At 38.8% G+C, this 13900-nt stretch overlaps 1 protein-coding gene across 3 annotated transcripts in view; it reads right to left on the bottom strand.

Annotated features, from left to right (window-relative positions):
• GUCY2C (guanylate cyclase 2C) overlaps positions 1-13900 on the bottom strand; it is a 45336-nt gene that overhangs the window by 14485 nt on the left and 16951 nt on the right. For all 3 annotated transcript variants that reach the window (XM_085308804.1, XM_085308806.1, XM_085308805.1), the window contains exons 11-18: positions 12262-12343; positions 10922-11027; positions 10330-10392; positions 9656-9727; positions 8546-8650; positions 7237-7323; positions 3125-3257; positions 1127-1264 (exon numbers count right to left, since the gene is read on the bottom strand). In XM_085308804.1, coding sequence (XP_085164930.1) covers positions 1127-1264; positions 3125-3257; positions 7237-7323; positions 8546-8650; positions 9656-9727; positions 10330-10392; positions 10922-11027; positions 12262-12343 — 786 coding nt within the window. The remainder of the gene's footprint in view (positions 1-1126; positions 1265-3124; positions 3258-7236; positions 7324-8545; positions 8651-9655; positions 9728-10329; positions 10393-10921; positions 11028-12261; positions 12344-13900) is intronic.

Here is a 13900-nt window from a genome sequence, read left to right on the forward strand (position 1 = left end):
AGGTAAAATGAGGAAGGAAGAGAATTGTTCTTTCCCTTCTGCATCCATTCTGGGGATATTTGTAAAATCCTTGCATTCATGAGGATTGTGTCTGCTTCTCACAAGGAAAAAGAATAGAACTTTTATCTTCTGTACCCTATATTATTCATCATCTGTCATACAGTCCTATCTCTTAAACCTGGAGTCCTGAAGAGTTTGGCTGAAGACAAAAAGGCATCTCTAATCTCTCTTAGATCCACATTTATATAAAAGAATTAGTGATATGAAAATTATGTTACCCTGAGTGTGAAAATAGACTTGTGATAATGCAAGATATTAAGCCTACCCTAGAAGTTTTCCTGAAAGAGAAGAGCTATTACGCAGGTTGGATCCTGCTCTGAATATTTTAACAAATGCAAGGTGGATCTATCAGAATGACTCAGAGCTGAAGGTAATATCTAAACCTGTTGTTGGTAACTGTTGCTAGGGGAAACCCAAACCCACACACATTTATGGCAATTTTAATATATAACAATATGTGGGTTCTGGGAATCAGGATCAACAGGGCTGTTAACCACTCAAAAGCAATGTCACAAAAAGGGATTTAATTGATGCAGTATAGGAGGAGATGGATTTTTTGATAGTTAAATGACTTAGCTTAATTTTGACAGGCTTGAAAAAAGCCAGAATTGATAGTCTTTAAATGCCAGCTGTTCTCCTATGTCATGCTGCTGAGTTTTCTTTGTTGTTCTGTGTTGATATTGTTGACTTTTGATGCCAAATATGAGTGAATATTTACATGTTGTGCACAACTCATAATCAGAAAAACCTTTCTTGTGGCCTTTAATTGTTACAGGAGGTCTAGGCAGTGTTGTGTAATGTTAACTTCTATAATGCTGTGGCAAAGGGGGAAAGGGAGGAGGAAGAGCAAGAAAAATAAATTCAAACTTTGTCTACAGAAAAAATAGTGACAATTGCCCCCACAATGAGATTCTTCAAATGAGCTCTTCGTTCATCACACAGTGAAAGAAGCAGTTTCAAGCACTTGTCAGAGACAGTGCCTTTCACAAAAAGACTGTGGAGAATGGACTAGTTACAGCTACACCATCCTGGGCAGTTGCAGTGGAGGAGAAATTTGTGGATTTACCTTTAGTGTCCTGGCAGAGTCCAGTGTAGAAGGTCTCCCTGCGCAGGATGATTTCTTGCGCAATGATCCCATAGCTGTACACATCGCCCTTCTGAGACACATCAGCATGACGAAGGTGCTCAGGAGCTGTCCATAGGTCTGAGATCCAGGTGACAAAAGGGGAGGAGGTGAAGGAGGAAGACAGAAAAGTAATTGAAAAGGGTGACCCTTTTCAGAGCATCATTTGCCATAGTAACAGTTTCTTTTTACTCTTTTAATATCAAACTCCAAGCCCACTGTTACCATTTATTTCTTCTATTAGCAGCTCTGTTGAGAGGCTGACATCAATACGAGCTGGATAATGCTCTGATCATAGAATCATAGAATCAGCAAGGTTGGAAGGGACCTCTGGAGATCATCTAGTCCATGTAGTAGTTTTCAATCGTTTGGGGGTTGCTGACCCTACTATTTCCACCATAGGTGCAGACCCTTACACATCCAAAACAATTAAACTTACTGACAATGAATTTGCTTTTCTTAGGAACCTTTCATGGGCTTTTTAGAAATATCCTGTGCATCTGTTTAAGACCAAGGAATGCCAGTGCTCAAAAAATGACTCAGAAGTAAGTTCTTGTGCTAGATGCAAAGACTGTTTTATGCAAGATGTCAAATGAGAACACTATAGTATTTTCCACTGGCCTTAATATCATGACCCCATTGAAATAATCTCAGAATGCTCTTCAGCCAGACATAATATTACTTAGTCATAATCTCTTTCTTTCTCCAGAAATTATTAATCTGTATTTCTAGTACATCAAGCACCATGGTATCTCAAAAACAGAATATTGCCATGGTATGACGGTTGGTTATGACATGTGGATGATGTATCATAACAGAARGTAACACTGAGGACGATGTTATAATATTAAGTTGCAACATCCAACCACAAAATGAATCTGTAGCTCTCTTGTGAAACTAAGTTTTCTTCAGCAAAGGAAGTTTAATAGCCAGAAATTTTGAGGCTGTTTCTCAATACATTTTATGTGCAACCAAAAAAAAGGAGAAAAATATAAAAATAATATGAATTGAAATAAGAAATTTGTAAAATGAGGAATGAATATTTACATTCTGTGCACTTTTACTTTTTTCTTTTAATCTTCTCATTGCTACTCTTGGGCACATTTATGTTTGAATGTAAAAATTTTCTCTCAATTCAGATGCAACCTCAGGTTCTTCTCAGATCATATACTACAGTCATGGCACAATGCTGTATTTATTATACACAAAACAGACTACACAGATTCAGATGACATAACTGCAGATAGGCTTGTCTTTTCACTCAGATCAAGCAGGAAGGAGCAGAATGAGCTGGAAGGTGGGCTCAGTTTTATAGAAATGTCCTACGAATAGTAGATAAAATAGAAAAGCTATGAAAATGATTCTGATCTCACTGAACAGAAATTACTGGATTCCTATCTAAGGAACAGAAAACATTAAGGATAGCATTACAGATTTTTAAAGATGTTTAAAGTGACAAATGTTAATGATAAAGTTAAATAATAGAGCACTGTGAGAATATGTGTAGTAACACATGCAAATTGATCAATGACAGTGTCAGGTGGTACTTAACTTCTTTTTGTTTCTTCACACAAATTCATCATCATTGCTTACAAGAGCTGTTTGCATTAAGGCCCTTCGATGCTGCAAATGCTTCTTGCAGTCCAGCCACCTGTGAAATCTGTCTTCTCACACACAAATTGAAAATTCATCTTTCTTTCCCTTCTCACCTACACTGCCTAATTTCTTTCTTCACCTGCTAATACTTCTCACTGATTGTGTTATTTAAGTTTCAAAATTGTTTTTGATGTAATTTATATAACAGATGCTACATGAAACAAATGGGTAATGTATATCTCATCCCTTGTACAAGATATAAATAGGTTTAACTGTATTATGAGTGTAAGAAAATATCAGGGGTTGGAAAGCATGAAGGAGAATCCAGCTGAATATTGTTTTTACCTTTCCTTGGTGGTAGAATTGAATGACAGCCAAAATCAGTGATCTTTACCACCATGCGATTGTCCACTACACAGTTTGTGGATTTAAGTCGACCATGGACTTCAGTTTTGCTTGAGTGCAGATAAGACATTCCCTGTGGTTGATAATAAAAGAGGGAGAAAGCAAGACTGTGCATGAGACACTCAATTGTTACCAGAATCAACAAGGATGTGAAGTATTAGCTTAATATCTACCCAGGTAATTAAATGGCCTTTATCAGCAAAGCATATGCAGAAATCACAACTCTCTCTCACAGAGGGAGGGAGGTATTATTTTACAGAAGAAACAGTCCAAGATCAAAGGAGAAGTCAATGTTAAGAATTCAGGATGGATCACTAGATGGACTGTGTCTTAACCTAAGACCATCATACTTCTCAGTTAGCAGAGTGTGACATGGCAGCTTAGTTTTTGGTAAGAGTAAGTCAAAGTTAGGGAATTAGGGAAGTTCATTTCCTCACACAGAAGTTTTTATTTCATTTGCAATAAATACTGTTCTGGGAAATCTAGTATACTAGCTTTGATCCATGTCACACACTTAAAAAATGTTTCCAACTACGTGTCCAAACAACAGTTATAATATGTGTGAGAATTGCTACTTATGTATGTATTTGCTTTGAAGATTACCACACACCAGAGACTTCATTCACTAACAGATTTTTTTCTACAAAGCAGAGGGCCAGAGAAGGGTCGATGCAGAGAATGCTGGATGATGCACCATGGCTTATATAATGTGGAGGATCAAGTTAGACAGTCATGAAGGTCACTGTTCATGACTTTCTTCACACTAGTCAGTACATACTATCAGTTACCCACAAGCAAAACTCAGAAGTGAGCACCATGAGGACTGGCTGATTCAATTTCAGTCATATTTCCTTAAATTCAGAGTCCGACTCACAAAATCCACATTAGTGTACACAAGTGGGTAGTTTGCTCCTTCTTACTTATCACCTCTGAATTTGGCTTWTTTAGTCTAGAACAGTCAAATATAGTGTAAAACATGACAAAGGGACCAGCAGTGAGGCATAGCAGGAAAGGAATATTAGTATTAGGTTGATCACTGAGGAAGGAAGTAGGGTAGGCTAATTTGCACCCTCTTGTTATTATTTACCCTGTTTTCATCTTTCTCTTCTATAGTATTTAAGCTTAAACTTACTTATAGTGTACTCTTGTTTTAATTCCTTTAGTCCTCTTTTCTATAGGTCAGAATATGAAGTCCAATATATATTCTGCAAAGGCCATAAGTACTGGCTCATTATGTCCATTTAGTTTCTTCATTGAACTGTCTTCCACTTAAACTCCTACATGTATATCTTGTCCTCTTGGATGCTAGCTGACAGACTTTAATTTGGGTTACATAGTTCATGTGGTCATGAGTGTAGCATATGCCGTGCTGGATTTTCTCTCTTTTGCACCCCCTTTTGGGAATGGATCAGTGCTATAAGAGATCATTGAGACATGAGCTGAGTTTTGGGAAGAGTAGATGTATATCTGAGACATAAGCAGCCTGCTAGAGATGCAATCCCTTAAGAATGTGGTTGGACTGGTTAGCCTATTTAGACCATGAGAAAATTTACAGAAACTATGTGCACTCTCTATCCAAGCAGCATGTTTCTTGATTAAGCAGCTTTTAATCATGCAGCCCTGCTGACAATATCCAGCCTGCTTCAGGGCCTGTTTCCTCCAGCTGCACCTTCTTCCAGCTCTTGCTTACAACTACTAGGAAATATACCCACTATTATAGCAGGAGTTCCTTATCAGTTTCAAGATCAAATTTGAAGGCAAATATAAAGTTAATTTACATATGTCAGGGCTTTTCTGTTACTAATTTCTGTAAGCAGAAGTCTCATAACATAGTATCACCTTTCTTTCCAACTATCCCAGGCACCTATCCGGAAATACAGAACCTATTAAGAAGCTGCAGAGTGATTTTCAAAATTCATATTGGCACTTCTAAATCACTGATTCATTCTTGTAACCTCTATTTTGAAGCTTTAGCTCTGACTGAGACCTTATAATAGAACCATTTTCCTGGTGCAGTGCAAAAATATTACAATTGCTTGCACAAATGACCTGCAGTAGCTCCTTATTTAATAAAACAATCTCACAATGGCAGTGTGTACACTTATAACTGCAAGGCTTGATTAGTGCAGTTCCCTCTTAGCAGAACTTTCATCAGAACTCCTTTGTCACGTATAGCCAAATCCGTGTAGCTATAGGTGGTGCTGATCAGACCTAGAGACAGCAAAGATAGCAAGAAAAAGAAAATGGAGCAGATTTAGGGATTCAGCATTGCCGACATAACCTCCTCCAGTGGACATGGTGCTACTCTGGAGTAGTCACTGCTTGGTTAACTATGTCAGGGAACAGAAATCACCTAACCTGCTCTACTGAGAAACACTGATGCAGCAGCTCCTGTGAAGAAATGAAGGGTCAGGGAAATAAGAGGACTATTCGGTCAAAGGTAAAAGTAGAGTGTAAGAAAGCAGTGGTACAGGGAGGGAGAGTGTATCAAAAGCTAAGCAAAAGAACTGCAGGAACTGGTAATAGGGCTTTTAATTGCAGGGAGAGCTGCGAATGGTCTTGAAAAGTGCAGCTGCTGGGATGAGGGCAACTGGAGCTGAAGGGCCATGAAGTGGCTTAAATAAAGCAAGAAACCATTAGAGTAAAAACAAACAAGGTGCCTGGAGGTGAGGGAGCTGCCATTTGGGAAAAGCAATACAAGAAGTGCCTACATCCAAGAGGCTCCACCACAGCATTAGCTCAAGGAATACAAAAGGTTGGCAAGTCATGCAAACTGACTGTAAATTGCCAGATGTTCCTAGGTACATATGGGTTTTCAGGAAGATTCTCTGAATCTTCTCTGCTAACATGGATAATAATGCTCAGGAGCCATTCCACAGAAAGGATGCTGAGTGCCTTCCATTCTCAGACTCCTTGTCCCCCTTACTGATGATTCAGTGAATGAGTGGTTATGAAATCCTGGTCCCAGTGAAGTCACTGGCCATTCGATTACTAACTTCAGAGAGAACGTGATTTCTCTCTTTCTCATAAACAGAGCCAATACCAATTGATATTTTCTTAGGAAACACCTGCAGGTGAACTGCAAAGTGTTAAAAAATACCCTGCTTTTATGATATGCTAAGAGGGGGAAGCAAAACACCACTGCTGTTACTTAAAATGAAACTTAATGCTGAATGCTAGCTGAATTTAAAAGTAGTTAACAAGGCCAATAAACTGTGGCAACTGGGATTAACAGGATTTTAATAAAGAGCGAGATTTTTCAATATCTAATTAAAAAAGACATAGTGGAGTAATTCATTGAAGAGAGCAAGTCTAAAYTGAGGCATATAGGGAAATGGGAGGCCTGTGAAACTTCAAACCAGCAATAGGAGGAGGAGAGCAACGGGGTACTAGCAAAACACAAAGGGTTGCTCTCTGCAGTGAATCATAGAGGTTCCTTAACTACCAGCTAAACTGGTACAAATCTATAATGTTGAACAACACTTGCTCTACTATGTTCATTGACTCTTCCTTCCACATGGACCTAAAATGCAGAGATCTAATAAAAGCTACTAAAAATCAATCTTGGTTTCTATGCGGGATGATTTCTTCCCTCTCTAACTGCCTAAAATGGACCACTCTAGTGAGTAAGTTTGATCAGGATGCAAAATAAAGTTTTCTTGGAAAAAGCAAAAGCGGATCGCGGTTGGAATAATTCCATTGTTTTGAAAAAACCTTTATATGCCTTTTCCAAGGCCAGACAGCATAGTGTACTTTGTAGGCCTTGTGGCTGCACAGCTTCTACTGATCRAAGCCACTAGTAAACAGATTGTAACCCTCTGATCTTTGGGTCACTTCTGTCTGGGGCATATTTTATTTGTTTGTGTGTTTTCAAATAGCCCAGAGCTAATTCCTCCTCCCATTTCCTCTTTCTGTTGGAGTGCCACTAGCTCATCTTGCCTTATACAGTCCAAGAGGGGAAAGAGGCCTGGGTAGATGCCCTTTTCCAGAGGACTGGTTTCTCAAAACAGGACAGATATTGATTAACATTGCACTATCAACAGGCTACTTACCTTGGCAATATCAAACATAACAGAGATTTTAAATTCCCAGTCCATGAAAGTGCCATCAGGGTAGGAGATTTTATCATTTAAAACATGCTGTAAGGGAAAGAAAAGAATGATTCTAATCTACATTAGGAAAAAAAAAAAAAAAAAAAAAAAAGAGAGAGAGAGATCTACATATCTAAATCACACAGCCTTTCAACCAGGGTATGAAAAAGGTGGCCCTTCATTTTTCTTAGGGAGTACATGCACTAGAACAGGAGTTGACTCAGAAGACAGAGAATATGAAATATATTTTAAGTTTACACAGAACTACATAGGTAAGGACTCTGGRAAAGAGAGGTTTTTAGGTTATTATGGTAAATCATAAATTTGGTCTTAGAGCCAAGATACGTCTTTAGTAATTGTGATGGCAGTCCAGTTCCTACCAATTTACTCATGGCATTACAAGTTCAAAAAAGACTATTCCTGCATGTAATTGTAATGGCCAGTGATCTACAGTTGCTTCCAGCCATCATGATTTCCACTGCTAAATTTAAATCTTTATGAACATGCTGGTTTACAAGAAAAGACCTGGAGATAGAGATGTTATTTTGCTGCCTTGCTGAGAGATTGTTCCAGAGTCTGCTGCAACTGTTAAGTCTTTGCATGGACTCGGAAGCAAAGAAAACTTATGCCTGCAGAAGATATGATGCCACCATTACTTCATGACCAGCATTGAAATAATATTGGCAATAATAAACCATAAGTCTTTCCAGATTCTTGAGAGGTAGAAATTAACCATTTCTTTTCCTAAACCAAAAAATAAGAAGGATTGATGTCCCACACAGCACAGGATTTCCTAAATTCCAGCCTCAAGCTGTGTCCCCCATACTACTATTAGATAGGTTTTTTTCCTATATTTTAAAACTTTGAGACAACTGTGGAGGCAGCAAGAGCATCAGCAGAGATGAGAGCTTGGAAAATAAAGAAAAAGATATACCCTGTATGCTTTCAATGAGCAACACAACACCAATACAATAAATTYCAAACCCTGGCTGCTGCTATTGCCTGGGCATGGCTCTGCCTGTATTTTACTTGCTTGCAACTCACAGCATCATCTAGCTGCCTACAACCAGCAATCTGCTAGCAACAGCAGTAGTTGGGTAGGGGCTAGAAAGAGTAGGGCAAGGAGGACAGAACTTGGAGTCATAAACCTGTCACCACCTGCTCAGTCCACTGCTGCTGCATAGGGGGCAGAGGCATACAGCAGGGGATTATTTTTCTTACTTCAAAATTTAATAGTTTGAGGTGGAAGGGGGCCTGTAAAATCCTTTACCCGCAAGGAACCTCTCTCGCAGTACTCAATCACTGCAAAGATCATGGTGTCTATCTTCACAGTGCCATAGAACTTGGTCAGGTTGTAGTAATCGATCTGTAGGAGCTGCAACAGAAGTATTACATCCATTTTGAAAGAGTAGTCACTGCTGGTGCAGAAACACATGTCAAGGAAAAGTTGTGAAGGGGATTTTATTCTCAGGCCCTGATAAGATGTGAGTTCCCTTTGACTCAGTGTGAACTAAAGCATTGTGTGAAGTACTTGAAAGCATTTTTTATTCTATAGCTTTCTGTTTTCAGGAGATAAGAGTGTCTGCCATTCTTATCTGGGTTTTTTGAGTTCCTGAGATCACTAGATAACTATCTCCATTACTGCCTCTCTAGTAGAAGAACCTCACAGTTGATCAGAACAGCCATTAGGAGTGAATGTTACAAATCAGTGTGTAAATGAGCAAGCCATAAAAATGTAATGATTCTGCAGAAGAAAGTTCTGAAGAGAACTGATCATCTCTAACAATCACTACATAATGATAGCATGGACTCTGCTCATTTATATAGACAACCGTAGTTTAGTTTGCTTTGAATTACTTTTAAAGTTTATTGAATTCATATTGCATCTATATGTTGTGTAAAAAGGAAAAGTGTATTTTATTCAGAAAGATGCAGTACTGTAGCCAAATTCAGTTCTGATGCTGGAGATGTTAGTATGAAGAAGTTAGCAGAGAGATATTTATATTGAAAGAGCTGCACTTAGACTTTAATAATGAGATTTAACTACAATATTTTACTTTTAATGAATTAATTTGATGTGAGCAAAGAGAGTGCATTGCCTTTTAGCATCAGCTAAAAAAGTGTGTTTTAGCAAGGCCCTATGACTGTGTATGAATTTACTTTATTCATCCTCAGCCTCACCGGCTTACAGCACAGACTCTGAGCTAGTGATGAGATCACAGATCCAAGGAGAAAGATCATCAAGCAAAATACTTTGAGGAACTCCTATTCCCTTTCTCCTCATATGTTCAAGTGTATGTCTGTTGAAGTTGACAGTGGAAAGCAATCGCTTGTAGGCTTCACCCACACTGCAGTGTCTGGTTGCTACAAGCAAATTTACCTTGTTTAGTTCTACTTTTTGCTTCTCTGTAAAATTACCATCATTATTCTTGAGATCCTTCAGGATCACCACCTGAAGAAAAGATACCAGTGAAAGAAAAACATAATTTTTATACAACAATTCATCCTTTTTTTCCCCAGGAATGTCTATACAAAGTAATATTTCAAAAACCCCTGCCTACTACTTCACTATTGAAGTATCTCTTAATCAACTAAGTAGTTATGCTTCTACTTCTAATTCAACTAATAATGATTTATATTTCTCTTAAAAGATTTACCAGATAGGAACTATCTAGAACTGACTTTAATGCAGATTCTAACTCAACATGAATATACCTCAGTCAGGCAGATAGTTCTACTGAATGTATAGGAATTGTCCATTAATCCATTAATCTCTTCAGTAGCAAACTATCGGATTATTGGTACCTCTGTTCCTACTTTTGCTCTTTTGGACTAGGCCAGGAGTCCACTGAGTCTAATATTTTGCCTCCTGTCAGTCAGCAAAATCCAAAGCACCTAATAGGAAACAAACTGCTTATTCTTTCCATAAATTCAGCACATCTTGCAATGTCAGATGGAGGTGTTGTGTCCTGACCTCTGAAGAGAACTAATCGTCTCTAACAAAGATTTCACATAAACAAAGGAAGAGAGCGTGGATACTGCAGTCAGTTTTACCTTCTTGTCATATTTGCCTTGACGCAGTCTTTGGATGGTGTCACGCCTCTTATCTTCATCAATCTGGGAACAAAGAAGGATMATCAACTTGCAATTACCACATATTTCCTACTTGACAGGTTCCAAGAGATAAGTAATGTCAGTGTGAGCTACACAGAGAAGCACAAGCAACTCTCTCTCTAATGAGAGCCAATGAATGCCTCAGAAAGTGTGGGATGTCCATGCCACTCCCAGAGCTGCCTGGGCCTCCATCTGCTGACACTATAGAGGCAGAACAAAGCAGAGGGAAATCACTTGTAACAGTGGTGGCATGGAAGAGACTGGAAATCAATCCTCAGACTGTTCCTCCATCACAAAATGAGCTTTACTGTTCAGAAATGTATTTATTCTATTAGGGAGCTATTGACAGGGAATAATCGCTTTTCTCCTTCAATACAACAAGTGAGGGTTAAAAATTGAAATAATTTTAGCAGAACCCAGTCCTATCACAGACACAGCCTGCATAGTAGTCAGAATATGCCAATGCCCCACCATTTATGGTCTTTAGAAGACAGAAGCCAAGACCCAGCCTACAATATCATACTTCTCTTACCTTCAAACTAACATGGTTTGTCTCACTGGTCTCCAGGGGTAAGATTTTCTCAGGTGGTATATGGAACCATTTCTTATTTCGAAGCTTATTATCYTTCCTATACTTCCTGTGAAACAAGCAAACTTGTTCAGAATATCCACTCAGCAAACTGAAACCACAACAGGAGATTAGGGCAGGGAAACTTGGCATGTCAGGAAAATCTTGAACACAAGCTCTGTCCCCTCATACAGTTGCCCAGACCAAAGCTGCTCTTATTCACGTAACTCTAGCAAAGCCTAAACATTTATTCAGGTCTATAGATTTAGCAGAAAGACAACCAACAGGCCATTGCCAAAGTCTCAAGGGAGGACGGTACAATTTAAAGCACRAAGAGCCATTTTGTATGTTTTTCTTCTCTGTGTTACTAAACATACTCTAAAGGGAGGTCTGACAAACAAATATGAGCCAAAGGAAGTCCTGGCATCAATGCTGAATTGTAAGAATTGATGCAAATACAGTGCCAGGAGACGAGGCAACAACACTGTTGAGATGAGATTCCTTTCTACTGGTGACTCTCATATTCTGCCTATCTTGCAAAAATGAGGGAAGAGCCCTTGGAACTTGAAGAGGGAATCTGCTGTCTCTCTTGTAGAACTTCAGAGCAAACATTGTCTTCTTTCAGAAAAGAGTGCAGAAAGACTGGGACTCATTAGACTACCCTGAGTTGCCATTGTGTCACCAGGATGCAATGTCAGGAAGTTAGCACTTTCTGCTTTTGGAAAAGCTTGAAATGCCACTAGGTCCTGTTTCTCTCTTCCTCAATGCTAACAGTTGCAGAAATTCTTCCATTCTAAACTTAGTCAAAATGCCCCCAGAACTAGCAAGGAACATATGAATCCCAAAGTAAAAGAAAATTCAAACTGGTTAAGCACATTCTGAATTGAACTAATCTACAAGGTCTAATGCTTAGTTTTGTGRAAAGGACTTTGCCTTTTTCTTGGCAGTTGGAACTACACAAGAAAATATGATGATTCAGTAGCCCTGATAACTTGGGGGATAAATGAGAAATAATATGGCATTTTTGTTGATTTTCATAATTGAGGGTCTCGTCAGGGTACAGTCTTCTGTAATAATTATGGTTGATAAGTTTGTTTATAGTTTCACACTAGGAGATGAAGATACCTAGTGTCCCTAGAAAAAATACCACAAACATTCTAAAACTTCTCAGGAGTCTCTTCTATATTTGGTATTTGGGTATATTACAGTGGTATGATAATATGTGATAATAATCTAATCTAAATACAATGTTTGCCCAAGCAGAAAAGTTGTTGAAGGACAAACTGGGATAAAGGGGCTAGTACCTTAGAATCAGCAAAGAAATGATCAAAACCAGAATCACAATTCCAGTGAGTGTAAAGACAGCAATAGTCAAGATATGTGGGCCTGCAGAAAGAAAAAAAATTGGAAGTAAACAACTTGATCATAGACACCGAGAAAGAACATTGTATTTTTTAAAAATTACCGTTACCCACAAAAACACAATTCACAGTTGCTGAGCAGGAATATGTTTTGGTTACATCTGAACTCAGAAGCTTTGGTAAAGACCAGACGAAGAGATGACACACACCTGCCCCCTTTCACTGCAGGATGAAGCATGACCAAGAACAGTGCAGTCTCACACCAGCATCTGAGGCATACACATTCGGTAGGGACCCGCAGGTGAGAAGTGAAGTTAACAGTACTAAATCTCATATCAGATCAGCAGCAGACTTTTCAGGTCTTCTCCTCTTTAAAAAGAAACTAGGATAGCTCAGGAATAAAGTTGACTTTCTTAATAACCATGTTTTTAAAAATGATGAGGCCGAATTACTCCTTGTAATAATTCCAGAAGAGTGTGATGGTGGCAGCAAACCTTAGGTATATCCCTTCTGTGAGAGGGCATATAGATGGAGTAGGCAGTTGACCATCTGAAATCCAATGGACTCTTCATTGACTCCTTTGGATAAGGCTTGCTCAAAACTGGGGGACAAGGATTTAGTCCCTACTGTTTTTATCATTAAAAGCAATATTCAGTAATGACAGTCTGATTTAGGCTTTCTTATGCTGAAAATGAGCTATCTTTCTCTTTCCAGTGTAGCAGTACACCAAAACAGTCAGATATATTCTTCCTTCACAGTGAATTTTCTACAGTGACTCATACCTTTTTCACCCAAAATCTTTACTGACATAATTTACTTCAGGCCTAAAGGACCTGAGGACCACAATTTCTATTCAGGACTTGAGCTGATACAGATTACAGCTGCTTGTGAATTCAAAAGGCATTTCTCAAAAGGATTTGTTATCCAGTGAGAGTTTGGGGTGAAAATTATGGTGCCACTTTTGAGATATGCAGTCTTGTCAAGATTTGGCACCTGGGTTCTTCCTTTATTGGCCCAGTTGTTTAAAGCTGCTCTAAAGTAGACAGAGCTTTGGAGACTGGACTCACTTCTGAACTCTTCTGTAGACACTGTGTGTTGGGATTATGAGTGCTACTGAGTGGACTGTTCTCTCCAATAGGAAATGAATTTCCAAAGGAATTTCCTAAAAAATCCTCAGAAACTTAAACTTTGCACACTGTGGTTTGCAGCTTAAGGACCAGCAGGTTCAAGCTCCCAATGGGAGCCCTGTGAGAATCACAGTTTCTTGTTCCTGAGACTCTGCTACCACCTCCTGGCCATTAGTATTACAGTATACAAAAGGATATTGTATCACAAATTAACTGTTTTCTGGTCCTCTATAAGCAGAAATGTTTGCATAACAGAAAGCAGACTTTTTCCATGTGTAGAGTGAGGGTTGAAGCTTTCTGAATAATGGAAAATTTTGCATCCCTAATATCACAGGATGCCAGGAGAGGGGAGGGTATCAGAATTGGGTCAGCTGCTCTCAATTACAGATTAGGAAGGAACTGGGCTCTGATTACTGTATTTGATCTCCTTTCTGGAGGAAAAAAATATATTTCTG

The sequence above is a fragment of the Rhea americana genome, unplaced genomic scaffold, assembly GCF_003343005.1.
Source record: "Rhea americana isolate MKP2758 unplaced genomic scaffold, rheAme1 scaffold_281, whole genome shotgun sequence".
NCBI classification, from domain to species: Eukaryota; Metazoa; Chordata; class Aves; order Rheiformes; family Rheidae; genus Rhea; species Rhea americana.